Source organism: Indicator indicator, chromosome 19 (assembly GCF_027791375.1).
Source record: "Indicator indicator isolate 239-I01 chromosome 19, UM_Iind_1.1, whole genome shotgun sequence".
NCBI classification, from domain to species: Eukaryota; Metazoa; Chordata; class Aves; order Piciformes; family Indicatoridae; genus Indicator; species Indicator indicator.
This window is the reverse complement of record NC_072028.1, coordinates 7,275,088-7,292,970: the sequence shown is the minus strand read 5'-3', so window position 1 is coordinate 7,292,970 and position 17,883 is coordinate 7,275,088. Positions and strand designations below refer to the sequence as shown.

Below are 17,883 nucleotides of genomic sequence, written 5' to 3'. Positions count from 1 at the left end.
ATATGCCTAGAGCAGGTTGCACAGGAGCACCTCCAGGTGGGATTTGAAAAGCTCCAGAGAAGGAAACTCCACAACCTCTCTGGGCAGCCTGTTCCAGTGCTCTGTCACCCTCAAAGTCAAGAAGTTTTCACTTGTTTCAAGTGAAACCTCCTATATTCTACTTTGTAACTGTTGCTCCTTGTCCTGACACTGTCCCCGACTGAGAAGAGTCCATGCTACTGGCAAAGGCCAGGTAAAATCTTTAGGATTTTCACTGGGAAGGAAAGGGGAATTTAATTCTATTTCTTGGTTTCTGTTTGCACAGCCCCCCCTGCTTAATTTAGGAGATTTGTCTGATGGGGCAGCTCAGGCTGAATGAAAGGAGCTCTACCAGCCACATCTACATCTACATATTGGAAACTGTGAGAAGGACTTTTTTTTGTTTTGTTGTCATAGTTGGGGTTTTTTGTTTGTTTGTTTGTTTTTCAGAGCTCCTCTTGTGGTTCTTGCAACTTTGCTTACATAGGAAGTTAACAAGATGGGAAGAAATAGGACTTAGCTCTTAGACTCACCATCAAAAGGCAACCTTTAAAGAACACTAAATGATGCTGTAAATCCTTTTGCCAGAGGCAGACAATCAATGCCCACCTGACACCACCTCCAGATAAAAATCTAGCCTGTGTAGACAGTGTGAGGTGGGAGAAGTAAACAACCCCCTCTATGAACAAATCCCTGCCATGCAGTGGGCAAAGAGAAACTGTCAGTCTCCATAGAACCTTCTATGGACTGTCTCAACCTGTTCATGAAACCATGGATCAGCTTCCTGAAGGTAAGCAAAACACTTCTGCACCATAAAGCTTAATGGAGCTCTGAACTAGGCAGGACCAGCACTTCAGTGTCATCTGCAGATGATGCCTGAGGTGCCACAATATTTTTTCACAGAGACTTGTTAGCCAGCTATGTCAACAGAAAATATATTTGCCTGCATTAACACAGAAACAAGTGGAAATAAAAACATAACTTTTTGGTGTTCACCAAACAGATTGTTCCCTTGAAAGCCAAGGTACTCAGCCCCTCTCACACTTCACAGCAGGAGTTATGCACACACATCCCAGAATCTCCCATGAAAACAGGCCATGTGACCATTGCCATGAGAAGTTCCTGACCCCAAGGACAACTTCACTGCCAGACTGAAGAGCTACCTGACACCTAGTGCTAGCCAAGGTCTTCTCAAACCCCACAGAAATTCTTTACAATGCAACGGAACGCACTGGTAATCCCTCCTTGGCTAAACTACAGGCAGTTTCTCTTTCTGTGGCTCCTCTGTTATGGCTTCAGGAGAGAAAGGAAGCAATGCAGAAGGACTTCTGCTCACCCCTGATGAGTAGAGCAAGACTGGTGTGGGTGGAGCTGGTGGATGGTGCAGTCTTGCCTGTTCTGGGAAACACAGCGCTCAGCAGCTCAGCCTCTCAGCACCAGGGTCCTCTTCCAGTTCTGGTATCCAGGCCAAAACTGGCCTCTGACTTGGGTTACTTTTCCAGCCTTGGAGCAAGCCTTGGCCTCCTGCAGAGCTGTCTCAGCAGCTGCTGGTGCAGTGCAAACTACTGAGTTGGCAACTGAAATCCATCCACCAGCAAACCACAGCTCTGAATCAACAAGGAAAATGCCTGGTCAAATAAAAGGGTCACCTTCTACTTAGGTTACCATCATTATCACCTTTACAGTGTTGTCCATCAGCTCCTCTTTGGGCAATAGAAATGAAGGTGCCAAGAACAGAGTGAGCATCTGACCCACAAAGGTGGCTCCTCTGAAAAGGGACACTGGTGGTAGATGTGCTTTGGAGGTCTGTCACCTCCCTTCCAGCAGACAAAATTACTTTTGTCTCCCTGCCTTTCTTCTGAGCTCTCCCAACAACAAAAATGTAAAAGATTTGTCCTTTTGTTCATATCTGAAGCCAAGTGTATGTCAAGAACACACAGCTGAAACCAGGCAGAGTTGAAAAATATACTGGTCACTTTTTATTGAGCACCGAAGAGGCAGAACCTGCACATGTCTCAGCACCAGAGGCACCAACTGGGAAGGCTCTGCCTGGGGCTGCTGCAGGGCAGAGCAGTTCCACTGGCAGCACCCAATGATCTGGAAGGCCACAAGCATTGCTAGAACACAGTGATGCATGTGAAGTTTATTATAGCACCAAACATGCTCTGAAGTGTACAAGGAAATGTTAAAAACAACCTGCATTAGTGATTTCCTGCTGTGCTTCATGAGACTGTTAAACCATTTGTCTTTGGAGAGAAGACAGGCTGAGGACAACTCATTTGGTCTGTGTTTTCCTTTCTACTTTGATGGATGTCACCATTGAAAACTCAGCATGGAGACAAGTCTCTCCTGTTAGGCTTTTGTTTTTTTTTTTTCTGAGTTTGGCAACTGATAACTTGAAAAGAATTAACTTGGGAAAAAAAACCTCAAGAACTGTAGCACCATGAGGAAGGGTGATGCCTTTGATAACACCCAGTAAACAGAAATGCATCAACAAATTAGTAATTTGCTAATTTTCCTCTTTAAAAAATTCCTCTTGCAAGTAGAAAATATCTTCAGCAGCTCATCCAGCAAGCTGGTTAGGTGTGTGCTTTTGTAGCTCCAGAAAAATGGCCCCTGAAGTGAATGTGTCCACTTAAATTCAGTATTTTTTTTTTTGATGCTTTGCAAGACTAGACTGAGATCTGAAGTTTTAATTTTGCACATTTGTAAGCTGTCAACACAAGTTTTTCAACTAGATCCTCACAGATTTTTAGGTGCTGAATTTTACATCCTGAAATGGAACAATTTGTCATTCGCTCTTTGGGGCCTAGTAACCATTGCAGATCTTTGCTCATTTCATCAGAATTTGACTTTTCTGCAAAGAGTAATGCTGAAAAGAATCAATCCCTTGCACTGAGAAGCTCCTAGGAGCAAGGCTTCATTAAGACTTTCATTAGGAGATGTGTTGTCTTAAGTTGTCAGGTAATGTCAGCAGCAAAGCTGCAAGTTTCTGGCCTAAACTCAAACTGAAACAATAAAATATGGATTGACAGGAGTTAAAGTATCATTGTATGAAGTCCTATAGGATAAAGTTCTAGAAATAGAGCTGTCCAAATATGGTGTTGCATTCAACACCTACAGCTTGAAAAAAAGGGCACAAAGGGAACAGAGTTCAGCACATGAAGGTGTTTAGGAAAGTGTGGAGCCCTTCATCTGTTCCTTTGCTCTTTCAAGCATCAACAAGCATGCCTGTTTGTGATAGGAAACAGAAGAGCAGTTTGGCATCTATCATCCTTCCAGCTGCAAATGTCACATGCAAAGTATCAAGTGTTTTACAGGCATCTTAGCTTTGGCTTAATCCATCTGGTGAGTGAAAAAAAAAATGCCATAGTTTGTGTCTGGAAGCAGGCTTCTTTTGGCTAGCAATTCTGGCAGATGTGTCAAAATGCAAAGCAACTGTCCCTTTAGGAATGCCACAGAAAAGGAAAACATTCAAAGAAAATGTGTTTTCCATCTCATAATGCTAAGCAGCTAAAAGAAGCTGTAAGGCTCATATACAAATGACGATGCTGAGGATTTATGGAAGTCAACATAAAGGTACAGGACTTCTAAAGAATAGTTGCCCATCTGCCAGAAAAACCTGTGAATCACAAATATTTATCCTGCTTTTGCTTTCCTAATACACGCAAGAAATAATCCAGATTTCAACTCTCTTGCTGAAGTTTTGCAGGGTCAAAAATGTAAGTTGTACATGTTGTGAATATTAAAAGTGCTGGCTCGAAACAGAAACTCAAAAAGACTGGCACACATGTGCCTGCTTAGATACTGTAGAAAGAAATTTGTTGTGTCATTAGGTCTTGGTCTGCAGCTCACTAGACTGAGAAGCTAAAGAAAAGTAACTTTAAAAACTCATAAAACCTGTTTTACTCCTAGCTCAGAGGTCCTCAAATTCTTAAGATTTCAGGTTTAGGCTTGTTGACTGAGTGTCAAACCTGGTGAATCCTGGGGAGAAATAAGAACAGCAGAAACCTGCAGATTTCTTCAAACTTTCAGCTTATGAAAAGTCCTGTTTAAAGTAGCTGTTAGGATAGGTAGGCACTGGATTTGACCCAGAGAGCCCCTTTAGTTTTACAGTCTTGCCTATTTTAATGCAACTTCGATGTGATATTTAGGAACAAATGACGTCGCTTTGCTTTTATAACACTGAGTTGTGTTCTGAGTCCTGAAATCTGAACTGGTCAGAGAAGACGCACATAAAGGGCAGGCTGTGTTCCAGCAGCCTGATCATGGTGCTGTGGCTTACAGGGATCTGCTTGAAAGTATTTGCATTTCTTTGGTAGAAGGGCAGCTCATAAACGATGTGGTTTCTTTCAAGGGGATCATGTTTCTCCTGCTAGGCTTAAAATCTAGGCTCATCCTGTTCCTTGAACGGCAAAGTGTTTTTATCGATGATGGGCAGGGGTCGGGGTAACACTGGAGACGTGCTCTTGGAGGTTTGGGACCAGAGTTCTTCCAAAATAGAAAACTGTTGGATAAAGCATTCCTTGAGAGCTGCTTAACAGAGTGGTCCAGCTGGGTGAAAATCAAACAACAACAAAAAAGGAATTAAAATATTTATCCTTCCCGGGATGTTTGCATAGAACTTGTCCTTATGTAGCAGTGTAATCTTAACAGCCAGCTTGACGTAGGTACATAAAAGACACACTGACCTGCTTTGTTTTCTTAACTGCCAGTTAAGCTCAAGTTAGTTTTAAAGAGAAGCTGAAAGTGTTGAGAAAACTATTTCAGGACAGAACCTTTGGTATAATAAATATTTTCATTCTTGCCTAATTCAAAGCCTGATAAAATGATATGAGCTTTTTGAGTTGGCTTCTCTCTGGCTTGATACATTGTACATTTACTCATATGAGTGGGTCACACTGCTCAAGTGTTCACACACATGAAGTTATCCCACAAAAATCACCCATGTGCCCAAGGGTTTGCAATCAGTCCAGCATAAGGAGCTTGTTAATTTGTCTGGCAGGGGCAGTTATACTTGAAGAAGCACCTGAAGAGAAATCTTAAGTCTTAAGAGAAAGTCTTAAGGCACACGAAGTTTTGCAGCATTTTGTTTTCATCCTGAGAATCACACCATCCTCTAAACACCCACAAAGCAAAAGTTCTTCAGAGAAATCAGGTGCATCTTATGAAACTAGAATAAAAAGTGGGAGGGGGATAGTAAGAGTTGGGAACACACAATCCCAAATGCCTCATGTTCTCAGGATATTTTTACAGCATTGTGTTTGTTGGTGTGTTTAATGGAGCCTGAGGTATGCAACTGTACATAGTTTTGAGGTGCTCCTCTTCCACTGGTGTTTTGAGTTAATTTCACCCTGAACAACAATTTATTTGAATAACTGCATACTAAGCACCAACTATTTTCACCCACCTTTCCCCTTATTCACAGGACACTTACCCAGGCACACCTCTGATTAGCCTAAATGCTTCTGCTGGTTTTTCACATAGCCAACCACATTGTTGGAATTGCTCCCTGTAAAACAAAGAGCAGCAAAGTTAGGTTTTAAGTTAGTCTATGACAAAAGTGTGCTCAAGATTCTCTGAACAGTATGATTTTACTGGCCTCATTATTTAGCAGTTCTCTGGGGGAGAACTAGCTTGCTGGACAGAGGAAAGGAACTCCTTCCATAGTTTTATCAGATTAAACTGCCTAAATTTGTCTGTTCATAAATCTTATCATATCAAAGATGTTGTCTAGATATACCTGAATATCACTTCCAGTCTGTCTGACCTGCCTGTCTCGCTCTAGATCCTCTGCTTAGCAAAAACCTGGAGCTTTGAAGCCTTGAGGGAAGATCCTCCTGCTTTCTTTAAGACATGTGTCAATCAACTTGTGCAAGGGCCTGACACCTCTTTTGGTTAGAGAATGCAACAAGGAACTGATTCACTGGGCTCCAGTCATCTCTTATCACATACCACAGTACAAACTCTTGGCTAAAGACCCTGCTTTTGACAGAGTTCTGTGTGCATCTGGAAGGAGTCCTGGGCCATGAGCAAAGCTCAAAAAATATCTTTTCAAACAACAAGAAGTTATTGTACTGGGTATTCCTCACCTTTTGGTGGGAACCCCTGGCAGAAAGCTGCACTGTTTAAGCCACTGTGCCACGGCTGGAGATACTGATTCCCAAGAGTGCCCAGTCAGGCCATTGCAGTTTCTCAATATATCTTTTGACCAAGACATAGAGAGTTGAGGCTGAAGATTCTCCTTTTCCTATGTGCAAACCTTCATTTCATAAGCAGCAAATTCCTTGTAAGCATAGTAGTAAGCATAAGCAGCAGCTTACCAAAATAGTCCTTGTAATACTTATGCCTCAGGTTACGTCCATCTGAAAGAGAAGGTAGGTAATGAGAATACATCCAGCCAACCTTCATTCCTTGTGTTAAACTCCAACCTTCTGTGTACAGCACAGAGAAATTATAGATCTGGAAATGATAACCTCATAAACAGGATAATAAAAGACCCCTGTAGCTGAAGTAGTGTAGGCTGCTATAAACCTCTTACAAAAACCGTGTGGACACAACTCACTTTCCCTAAGAGTGGTTAACTGTTGGCCACTAGCTTGTTATGTTCTTTTCAGTAGCACTGAGGCAAGGCCTTTCTCAAATCAAAGAAAATTTGGGTCAAATTTCAGACCATCTCATAGTGGTTTACATGATTAAAGTTCCAGCTATGTTTTTGTGCTCACCATTTCTATAGTTACATAAGCTCATGTCTAAGACCCATACAGCTATACGTTATACTTATTAGTATGGATGTTACTAAAGTTACAAAAGAATAAAAGACATGATCAGAAAGCCCTGAAAAACATCTTAGTCTTTTACAGGAGAAGTCTGAGGTTTGGGTTGATGATTCTTCTGGCTTTTACAGTGACCAAATGTCAAAACTAGTGCCTCATGTTTCTCTACTGAGATGATTTGTAGCCCAGTGCACACATACATGTCCTGCTATTTAATAATACACGTTGTAGACACACTATGAGCAGCTTTCCTGGAAAATAGGTTGGCCTGTGTGAGTTCTTTCATTGGACAAATGTGTCAGCATAATAGAGGGAACAATGTTTTAAATGCAGAAAGCAAAGTCAGAAATCAAAACTAGAATTTGAAGCTCGTCCTTTTTGATTAAATGTGTAGTAATATTCAATGTTTCTGGGTTTATGTTGTGTAATAGTGGCACATGCAGCTTACTACCTGCTCTGCTTACACAATCCCAGAGGATGCTGGCAAACAGAGCCAAAAAGTGTGTCATCTGCTTTGAGCATTTCACAGAGCTCAGCCAACACCAACAGCAATTGAGAACTGAGATTGGTGTAGGCTGGTGACTGTGTCCCAGCCCAGCTGTCACACGCTGCCTTGGGCTGCCCATGAAAACCAGGAAGCCTGTGAAAACAGATGTAGCACCAGATCCCCTTCAAAGCTAATGAGGGAGAGAGCACTGTCCCTTACTGGGGTTTGCATGACAGAACCAGAAAGGATGGGAGATATCCAGTCAACTGACCTGGATTTCCACGGAGCTTGATGCACTGGCCTCGGTTGGGGATTCCTTCAGCTGTGTTCCCTGGGTTGATGATGTGGCATTCATAGCCTGTGGGGCAATGCAGAGGCTCATCTCCATCCTCAGTGGTACTGCAGGCTTCAGCTACAAAAGAAGCCCACAGGTCATAAATTATGACTGTAACATCCACAGGTAACCAAAATATGACATCACAGCCACCTGTCCTCCCAGACAAGATCTCAGACCATTTTCCATGAAGGACACCAGTGGCTAACATCTCCAAAGAAGCCTGGCAGAGCAGGTGATCCAGTTCACAGCTTACACAAAGCTTGGTCTGTCTATACATGACCAAGGAAATCAGGGAAATGTGAGCCGGAAACTGGCAGTTTGCTGATTTGTTCTTTGCTCCACACCCATCAACTCAGTGCTGAATTTAAACCTCAGATGTGACTCATTATGGAGTAAGGCAGTAGCATGCCTGGTACAGGCAGGCTTTAACCCCCCTGACCTGGGCTATCCAGCAAGTGCAGAGCAGAGTAAGAAAGTAAAGCAGGACTCACAGGCAGTGTTTGTGTCCATTAAAAGTATAGCTTATGCAGGGACACTCCACCCTTTCATTTGCTAGGACTTTAATTTCAAGGAGCTCTGGCTGTAATCCTCAAGCCATGACTGATGGTTCTTATTTCACTAATTACTGCCTCAAGCTGAGATGAAGGTGTTAAGATAAGAACAAATAATATAAGCATGACAAGGATGGATGAGGAAGAACCTATTTTATCTTATTTCTGGCAGTGTAACTCCAATGAGCTGGAGGCAGAATTCTACCTTGAAGAACTAAGATTGTCCATAATAGATGAGAGTCAAAGTTTGGTGAATTTGATACCATCTGTGCAAGACCAAAGAGGGTAATTTATTGACACCGCCTGTGCCTGACTGAAGCTGATCAAAAGCTGGAACAGCCTTTCCATGAAGAAATCAAGAACTTCAGGAATGCATGCATCTGGGAATGTTTGTAGAAGAAACTTTTGCTTCCCATTTTCCTTCTCTCTCCTTGTTTCAATTTGAGGTATTGGCAAAAATTAATTAAAAGGCCTTTCCGTATGGAATTAACTTGAGAAACAAGATCTCATCAGCAGTCCCCAAGTTTAGATGCTCCAAGTGAGTTCCACGCCAGCTTGACACAACTCTGCAGAAGTTTGCCAGGGCTCTTGCTCAAAGCAGCCTTCAGATTCAGCAGCCACATCCCCAGCCCAAGGCATTTCTGCGATGGAGCGATTTGGGATTAAAGGATCTCCCAATCCAAGTCTGCCCACAGTCTATCAGGAAGCTGGCAGAAAATATGTGCATGCTGACAAGGCCTTTTTCTAAAAACACCAAGATACATTTCTACTTATTTCAAGACTGGATACAAATCCAGTTCCCTGGAATATTCCTAGTGCTCTGCTGGATAAGGCACATCCATAAAAAGCAACCTATTTACTGCACTAGAAACTAACCCCCAGCACCACAAAGCATTATTCCTGAGGAAACTCCAGACAAAGAGCAGCAGCCCCGATATCCCAACATCCATGGCAAGTCCTGTTTATGATGAATGCATTATTTAGTGCCTTCATATAATTGCTGATATCAGAGAAGACAGTGAAACATACTGTACCTTGTAAGACTTCCTCTGGGCCATCCAAAAGCCACCCATTTCCTCCCAGCCAGCGGGGTTTGGGCTGAACCAACCAGTCTAAAACTGTAAAAGACAGAATAAAGAACCCACAGAGTCAAGGTGGAGAAGCTACAGGGCACATCACTATGGAGATGTCCTCTAACAGCCAGTGATGAGGCTGACAGGCTCCTGAAGAATGGTTTTGAGTTTTCAGCAAGGTACTACTAGTCATGCTCTTGTTATCCTAGCAGCAAGAGAGCTGTGGATGCTACCTAGAGCCACAAGAACCTGGTGCCATAAAGGCCAAAGCAGGTATTGTTTCCCATCCTCCTCTCCCATGGCATGGGTCAGATGAGATGGCTCCTTGCTTCTGTGAGTGCTAATTCAGATTGGGAATGCTTCTTTTTCTGAAGATATAATCTCAGGAAAAGAACTAGCCTCAAGTGATTTGTATTCATCATGCTGGTGGAAACTGCACCCCACCAGCTGGCCTTAGATAATTTTTCCATTCAGCAGTCACCCCAGCAAGCGGAAGTGTGCAGCTGAAGCTTTACCCTCAACTCACGCTCTGACTGTACCTCCCATCCAAGACCCAATCACTTGGTAGTGATGCCCATCATTTCTGCACACTTCTCTAGCAGCTGGATCACTTGGGCCCACTCTACCTGGTGGTGGCTGCACAGACTCCAGGCAGGCATAGATGCAGCCGTTGTAGCAGCAGCGCTTGTGCCTTTCGCACTCGGAGTCCGAGCGGCAGCTGGGCACCTCGCAGGCTCGCTCGGGCAGAGTCTGGGGGGGCGGGGGGCAGCGGTCGTTCTTCTGGTAGTGGGAACTGTGAGAATGAAGAGGGTACTCATAATCCTTGCAAAGAAAAGAAAAGGAAACAAAGGTTTGGCATAAGGTGAATACCAAACATCTTAGCACTTGAAACAGGAGAGGGATTTTCAAAGTGGTTTTCAAGTATTGAAGTACGAGAGAGGAGAATTAACTGTTCAGCTCCCCCAGCCCCATCCTCAGCACAATGAAGAGAGAGCTGCATGGTGACCTTAGCACATTGGTTTGGAAACACCAAACCATCAAATCTATTGTGTGGAACCCATTTTATAATTAAGGGTATTGTAATGACACTGAGGAGGTAAAAAAATAAGCCCTTGAAGTCTTTTATAGTGGTCTGGGAAAGAGACAGAAAGACTTCAGGCATCCTCATGAAAGTCCCACCAAAACACTTTGATAGAAAAGCAGTAGAAATGATCATGCTGTATTGTTTTGAGGTTATGTCTCCAAATAAGACCTGGAACTAATGTCCCAGGTAGTACTTCTCTCCTCAATAGACTCCTTCTACCTTCATCACCTTCTTCTGGATGAGAATTTATCAGGGAGTCTTTTAATCTTATCCACTGTGGGGTCCTGGGTTGTTAAATTAGAGACTGTTTCTCAAACCTGAGATGATCTGGGTGAGATCTGTGTGGGTGGTGTCAGTTTAACCCCATAGAAAAGGAGGCTGTGTTTGACTACAGCAGAAAGTAGCCCAGCTGCTCATTGTGCACCAAAAGGACAAGGGAGATTTAAAGTGGATTAGCAGGCACAGGGGTTTACCAGAAACATTTACAAGAGGCAGCATTCAGGTATTATTCATGCTGGTGGCATTTTAGCAAGAGGTCAGCTCCCTCCAACTGAGAGGTGAATCACCTAAACCCACTCCTTTCTCACCTATGGCTAAACTACTCATCTTGGGGCTTGAGCTCAGCTCCCCAGAGCAGCATGAAGTGCTCAGAAAGGGCAATTGTTTCTCAGATGTATTAGCAGACATTAATAAGCTCTAATCAAATGATGGATTCTGGATTTGCACTTTTAAAAGCCAGAGGGTTGAAGTGAGCACTGCCATGCACTTGCCAGGAGGCTGTTGAGTTTTAAAGTTCTACGTATACTTGGCCTGATCACAGCTGGGTTACAACATCAGTGACGAGCAACTGGGGTTGTTTTTCCAAGAAACAGGATGGTGCAATTGTCCCTGAGGGGGTCTCTTGGAAGTTTCACTATCAGGCTATGGAGAAATGTGAGGTGAGACTAACATCCTTCTTGATCTACATGATGCTACATCCTCATTGTTGGAACCTGCCAAGGGCTTCTGTGAGCCACGTGTGCTTTTGTGAAACAGCATGTCCTCATATGTAGTGCCCAAAAAATGTCTTAGGACAGTCCCCAGGAAGTCCACTGCCCTGGAGACTGACTGCTGACTCACATGGCCTCTGCTGCTACATGTGACTGAGCAGCAATCAGTTACCATAATGGTGAAATCAGCATAATTTTCACTACCTTAGAATAACTCCTAATGCAGAGAATAAAGGCAATCCCAAGGGCTACCCAAAGAAATAATGACGCAGGTTCCTTTGTGGTGCTGATGTGAGAAAGTTTACTTCCATATTGTACACAGTGTAGAATGGTATGGATAAGGTGGTGGTTTTTACACCAAAGATGACCTCTGTTCATTGGGCCACAGCCAGGGGGAAACATAGAGCAGCCAAGTTTCTCTGCTGCCTGGTTGCACAGAGATTGAGTGTCAGCCAGTGTAGAAGTATAGAGAGAAGTCAGGATGATTAGAAGTTTTAATTTCTGTTACAAGGTGTATGTTAGAGAAAAACCATATCCTGGTTATATCTAGAACTGGCTAAATAATGTGTGTGTGAGAAAGACAGAGAATTCCTAATATTTCCACAAATGACAGCCTCCTGCCCTGTTTCCAGTATCAATACACAATTTTCTTCTCTATTTTCCTTAGCTGTTTCCATTCAGTGAACAAGAAACTGCTCAAAATCTCTTCTGTAGAGTTGTTTTCCCATGAACTGATAGCCTGTTTGAACCACAAAACAGGTTTGAAACAAATTATTTCCAAATTTTGATGATATTTTTGATGTTAAAGTGTAAACCAAAGTATAAGGCATCACATAATCCATTCCTCAATAGCTGGAAACACCTCAGCTTAGAAATAATGTGCTTGGGAACTGAAGATGTTGCAAGTACCTTTTTGGGGGGCTGTTGTTGGATTTTAAACAGAGAAAACGCTTGGACCAAGGAGATTTTTTTTCTTCTGGGATATAATAGAGCATTTAGCAGTAAATCTAAGCAGTTTCAAACATTTAACAGGTCTCCTTGTTGGAGGGAGCACTTATCCTGGAAGGTCACAGTTTACTATTCTATTATTTGAAATGTCAGCTGCAGACTGAAATGTGACCAAAATAATGGATTCATGAAAAAAAAAACCCAAAACAACAACCCAAAGTCCAAACAATTACTGCAGTTGCTTCACAGATGATTCAGAAATCAAGCAGCCAAAATTGCAATGAACAGTTGGCTCAATGAATGAGATTTCCCTTTGAGAACAATATAATGTTTTTAGCCAAATAACTTTGTACCTCATGACCTCCCTGCCCATGGTGTCTGTTCACCTCCTGCTCTGAACTCCGTTCTTTCAAAACTTTGTAGTCAACAAAATTTTGTTTGCACATTTGATCTAATAAAACCATTGCCACTGGTTTGTGTATGCATAAACCATCCCAGTGGGAAACAGGATTCCCTCATTCCCAAAATAGCCTGGTTAAGGTTGTCTCTAGGTACAGGTTACAAGGTCTTTTAAAAAGCTCTCCCAGGGTTCACATAGCTCAGATTTATCGTTTTTACAGATTGTGACAACAGTCAAAATTTCTTCCTTTCAGAATATTTTTCAGTGCAGGAGGCAAATTGTTTTTTCCCATGGAGACTTCTTAAATCATTTTAATGATAATATCTGCTTTAGAGATGTCCAGAAACAAAGTAAGGGGAAAAGTTCAGAGTTCAGCTGAGGAACTCTGGTCAGTAAAGATGGGAAAACCTGAATGCAATTATTCATTCTCACCCTATATTTTGCAGTCTGCCTCCAAAAAATCCAAGATATGTTCTATTATTTGTGCCTGAAACTGGACCCTGGGCTTGTATCAAGGCACAGTTCCCTGCTGATTCATATTCTGTATGGCCACCCCCAAGATAGCGTGTGAGATTTATTCCTAGTCTCTGGTCACCAGTTCTGGCACTGGCAGGTATTTCCAAAAACTGGCCATTTTCTCTGACACAACACACAGACAGGAGGAGTTTAGAGCCCTCCAATATTTCTGTCAGAGACCTGCAAAAACATGGATTATTGGTGACCAAAATAGGCTGAAGGAGGGTTAGATAACCCTCCTTGTTATTTAGTCTTGTAAAAGACCAAAATAATAGGATTAATATTCTCCTCCTATTGGTTCTGGATTAGTAGGTTTGGTTTTGGTGTCTGCAGTACTGGAAGGTTACTGCAAAATGAGGATGGGCTCCAAGAAGATACACAATAGCAATGAGAGGGCTGGAAAGCAGAGAATACAGATCGAGACTTGGATGTGTGCATGCAGGTTTCAAAAGGAAGGCTGAGAGCTCCTTTGCTCACAGCATACTCTGAGGGATATGCAGGACAGAAACCTCATGGGAGGTGTACTAATCTGGTAGATGAAGAGAGTATCTCAGTGTTGATTTATGACAGCTAGCAGGAGGGTAAAGGAACTGTTGGAAGAACATTACAGCAGCTGTGAGGAATTCTTTGTTTCTGGAAATCTTTAAAAGAAGTTTGGATTCTTTTCTAAAACACTTGATAGTGTTGACACTGGAATAAAACTAAGACTGCCCCAGGTTTTCCCAGTAGACATGTCTTGATAATGAATTGAAGCCCACTCCCAGGTAGTTCCCATCTTTTATCCTTAGGAAACAGTCCACAGACTGCACACAGGCTGCAGATCACCAGCTGCAAGCCACTAAACTTGACAAGTGTCCCTCTGGCTGTAAAGAACATGGATTTGCTAAAGGCTGGAATACCAGCTCTTCTATCCCACCATGACTGCTAGCTTTTCCCTCTCACTGCATTCTCTCTCTTTTTCCATTCCCTGTTCCCACTTGATCCCTCCTTGCCAACCACCATCCTTTCTCAGACACCTTAATGCAAAACTGCTGGGCAGACTTCAAGCCAGCTCCTCATCCTAACACCTGCTCATCATTCTGTGGCCAGCAGTTGGGTGGATGCATTCCTCCTGCTGTAGACTCAGAGTTTTTGGACTCAGACAACATCTCAGTCAACTCCCCACCCTTACTGACATTGCCCATGTACTTCTGAGGGTCCCACAGGGATGTCTATGGCCCATCTCCTGTATGTTGCTGTAATCACCTCCATCTGTTATCCCTCTATCCAAGTGACTCACAAATCAGCAGTTCCACCCACAACTACTGATTTTTGAACTGTAGAGAACATACAGCACATGGTAGAAAAGAAAGGATCTCTGAGAAACAAGAGGGGCTGCCAAAACAGTCTCTCTGTGTATGAGAGGATGAGTGCATGCTTTCCTCCTTGCAAGGCTTTGAGGAGAAAGAAAAAGAGAAGCATTTTCTGTTTTCCCTAGATAGGATGTTTCTGTCAGTATGAGCAATTCTTGCCAGATCAGTAGCACCTGGATTTGTGACTGCCAGAAAAAACAGTCCTTTGAAGAACTGTAGGCTGAAAGAAAAGGATATGTCTTCAGGGGAGCAGGCTCTGTGCCTTTAAAGAGCACATTATCTGAAGATCAACATGTAAATTCCTGTTCTACTCCTGTCCTATCTCTCTGGGTCACTTACTTCATAGCTCCTACTGAATTTGAGCTTCACGTTGAAATACGACAGAACAACATACTGGGAAATACAATTTCCTGTGCAGGAAATACAGCTCCACACATCACCAGGTGATACCCTGTCCTGGGGGAGGCTACAATGAAGAAAATGTCTGGTGATAAATACTGGGATGTCTTTCAAATATTAACACAATGTTTGCTGCAAAACCTCAAGGAGACATGAGCACCATATTGCAGTTCGTTCAGCACGGGCACAAGACCTGTGTCACACAAACCTGTGTGTTGCTGTCCCCAATCATCCCTCTAGATGTCATGGGCAAGCCCTATCCTTTTAAATGAAAGGCTTTTATATGTGGCTGCAGAAAACAGGTGGAGGAATCCCTATGCAACACCACGGAGCTGTCTATGCACACACAGTGGCTAGAAGATGGAATCAGATCTGACCATGAGTAGACAGACTGGCTGGGGCTTCCATCTGAGTGACTGAGGGTCAGTGCTGGCTTCTGAGGGGACTTTGATGAAGGAAGTCAAAATGTCAAATTGATTTTTATTTCTTTCTAAACAGTTGGTCCTGAAAATCACACTTTTTCCTTTTTCCTTTCCTTTCCTTTCCTTTCCTTTCCTTTCCTTTCCTTTCCTTTCCTTTCCTTTCCTTTCCTTTCCTTTCCTTTCCTTTCCTTTCCTTTCCTTTCCTTTCCTTTCCTTTCCTTTCCTTTCCTTTCCTTTCCTTTCCTTTCCTTTCCTTTCCTTTCCTTTCCTTTCCTTTCCTCTCCTTTTCCTTTCTTTTCTTTGTATTCCCCCCCCATTTCCTCCCTGCCCTTTCTAACAGTCTTTTGGCCCAGACATACCAGAACAAGACCCATCACCACTGCTTTCTCTGCTCACAGTAACTTGTTGCTGCTTCAGTTTCAATTCCAGCACTACTGCTCTTAAGTACCAGAGCAGATTTGGAAAAGGAGGACGAGCTCCATAGCCCATGCAAATCTGCCCAAAGTGGGCAGGGACAGCTGGTGACACTGAACAGCTGCCAGGATGTGAGGGAAGCTTGTCAACAGGCCAGGCAAGGCATCTGATCAGCTCCTTACACCCATTAAGGTTGTCAACACATTACTGGCACTGGATCTAGAGGTCTCTGTGCTCCAGTTGTTTACAGAACCCTAGACAACGCCACCATCCTTCTAGCACACATTAGCACTATGAGATGGAGGCATTTACCCAAAGGTACCCAAAAGGCAGTGGAGGAACTGGGCAGGGAACCAGCCTCCCTGACCTAAGCAGTAAATCACATGAAGCAATAAATCACATCTTCTGCTATTCACTAAATCTATCCCAGCCATGCAGATCCTACATTCCCCTTGAAGTTCCAGGAGAACCATGAAGTTCCTAGGAGAAGCAGTGATGGCTGCTGTACCAGTGTCTCTTCTCCCAGTTTCAGTCATGCTTTGCTAGTTCCCCGTGGCAGCAGCTAGGTGGCAAAAGTTTCGTACAGCCTGGGAAACTTAATGCAACCTTTTTATGAGACAGCCTGGAGATTCAGAAGCTTCTTGTTCTAAAATGATACACACAACTAAAGAAAAGTCCCTTTTCCCAGTGAGCACACCCAGCTCCCCCCAAAATCAGCTCACCCCACTTTACTCACATCGTATTTCTCCGTCATTTTCAGATGTAGAGCACGCTTCCAGAGAGTCCTTGCACAGCCTGAATCCGGCAGCAGCACTAAGACACACAAGGCTGCAGTGAAGATCTTTTTACAGAAATGCATCTCTGACAGCAGCCTGGAATCCATTCTGCCAAGGAGAGATCAAATAAGGAGACTGGCTTCTGGGATCCAGACGATTCAGGTTTGGCAAGGAGGGATGGAGGGAGCCAGAGACGGAGGGAGGGAGGGGAAGCGAGGGGCTGATGGCTGGTGGGAGCCGCTGTTCGCTGTGCCCTGCGCAGCTTCTGGGAAGGGAAAAGGGAGGGGGAAAAAAAAGAAAAGCCCACAAGCAGAAGCCAGGAGCTGCTGTTGAACTTCTTTCCTCAAAGTTAGATCAGGTTCTCGGCTCACATGTTCACACAAAGCACATGCTCTCTTTGAGTGATAGATGGGAAGATTATTTGGAAAGATTATTTTTAGACCTTTGTTCCCAACATCTGGCATCCTCAGAGAGCCCCATTCAAAGCCAAAGCGTGGGATCAGATGACAGCTGCCGCAGGGGGAAATGAAGGTCTTGGAGGGGTGGGCTCGGGCAGCTTCTAGCAAACAGCTCACCCAAACTTTCCAAATTACTCGGCTCACCCTTTGTGTGCTTCCCACTGTGCTCTGAGCTGTGCTTTCGGATCATGTTTTGACAAAGTGATAACTTCATGTGAAGATTGCTCGAAGGAAATGATTTAAGGACATGATAAACATGCAGGGACTTTAATTAAACCAAGGGGAAGATATGGCCATTGAGGAAAGAAGTGCCTGGGTGGGGAATGGGGAAGGAAGGCGGTTTAAAAATGACATGAACAAATGGAAAGTGAGGAAGGGGACGTGAGTCAGCCTGTGCCTGACAATGGGAGTGACTGGGAGACTGGATGTGAGGTATTAGGCACCTACATGGACATTCAGGCACCCAAGTGCCTGAAGGACAAGAATAGACAATGAAATCAAGCTGAAAGCATCTCAGCATCCTGCCTGGGATAGGAACAGAGGCAGGTGCCAAAGAGAAAGTAAGAGATCAGGGCATCTGTTACATAGACATGAGCAGACATATGTGTAAATGCAAATGGAAGTGCCTGAACCACCATCTCTGGAATCAGGGGCTTAGTGACATGGTTTAGTGGTGGACTTCACTACTTGATCCACAGGTTGCTGCTGCATAACATGATGGTTGCTCCCTAAGGCATGAGCAGGGTTTTGGGAAGCTGTCAAGATTTGGAAAGGACACAGCACAGTTGTTTCAGGCACAGATGGAGACAGGGAGTGCACATTTTGGGCTGGAGAGCCTTGCTAAGACTTTCTCAGCAAAAAGCATGGCTCCAGGTTCCTGACA

At 43.6% G+C, this 17,883-nt stretch overlaps 1 protein-coding gene across 1 annotated transcript; it reads right to left on the bottom strand.

The window, feature by feature from the left end:
- Nucleotides 1-5,471: 5,471 nt before the first annotated feature.
- Nucleotides 5,472-16,649, bottom strand: WFDC1 (WAP four-disulfide core domain 1). The gene is made up of 6 exons (XM_054389855.1): nucleotides 16,503-16,649; nucleotides 9,869-10,064; nucleotides 9,204-9,287; nucleotides 7,553-7,693; nucleotides 6,342-6,383; nucleotides 5,472-5,530 (listed from the first exon to the last, which is right to left on the bottom strand). Exons 1-6 carry the CDS (start codon nucleotides 16,647-16,649, stop codon nucleotides 5,472-5,474), a joined length of 669 nt encoding a protein of 222 aa, XP_054245830.1.
- Nucleotides 16,650-17,883: the final 1,234 nt, after the last annotated feature.

What these genes read in the sequence shown, in the direction of transcription:
- WFDC1 (XM_054389855.1), bottom strand. Translation starts at nt 16,649, where the DNA reads ATGGATTCCAGGCTGCTGTCAGAGATGCATTTCTGTAAAAAGATCTTC. An exon ending in AAATGACGGAGAAATACGAT is followed by an intron (nt 10,065 to 16,502) that starts GTGAGTAAAGTG and finishes TTTCTTTGCAAG; the next exon opens with GATTATGAGTACCCTCTTCA. An exon ending in CAAGCTCCGTGGAAATCCAG is followed by an intron (nt 6,384 to 7,552) that starts GTCAGTTGACTG and finishes CTTCTCTTTCAG; the next exon opens with ATGGACGTAACCTGAGGCAT.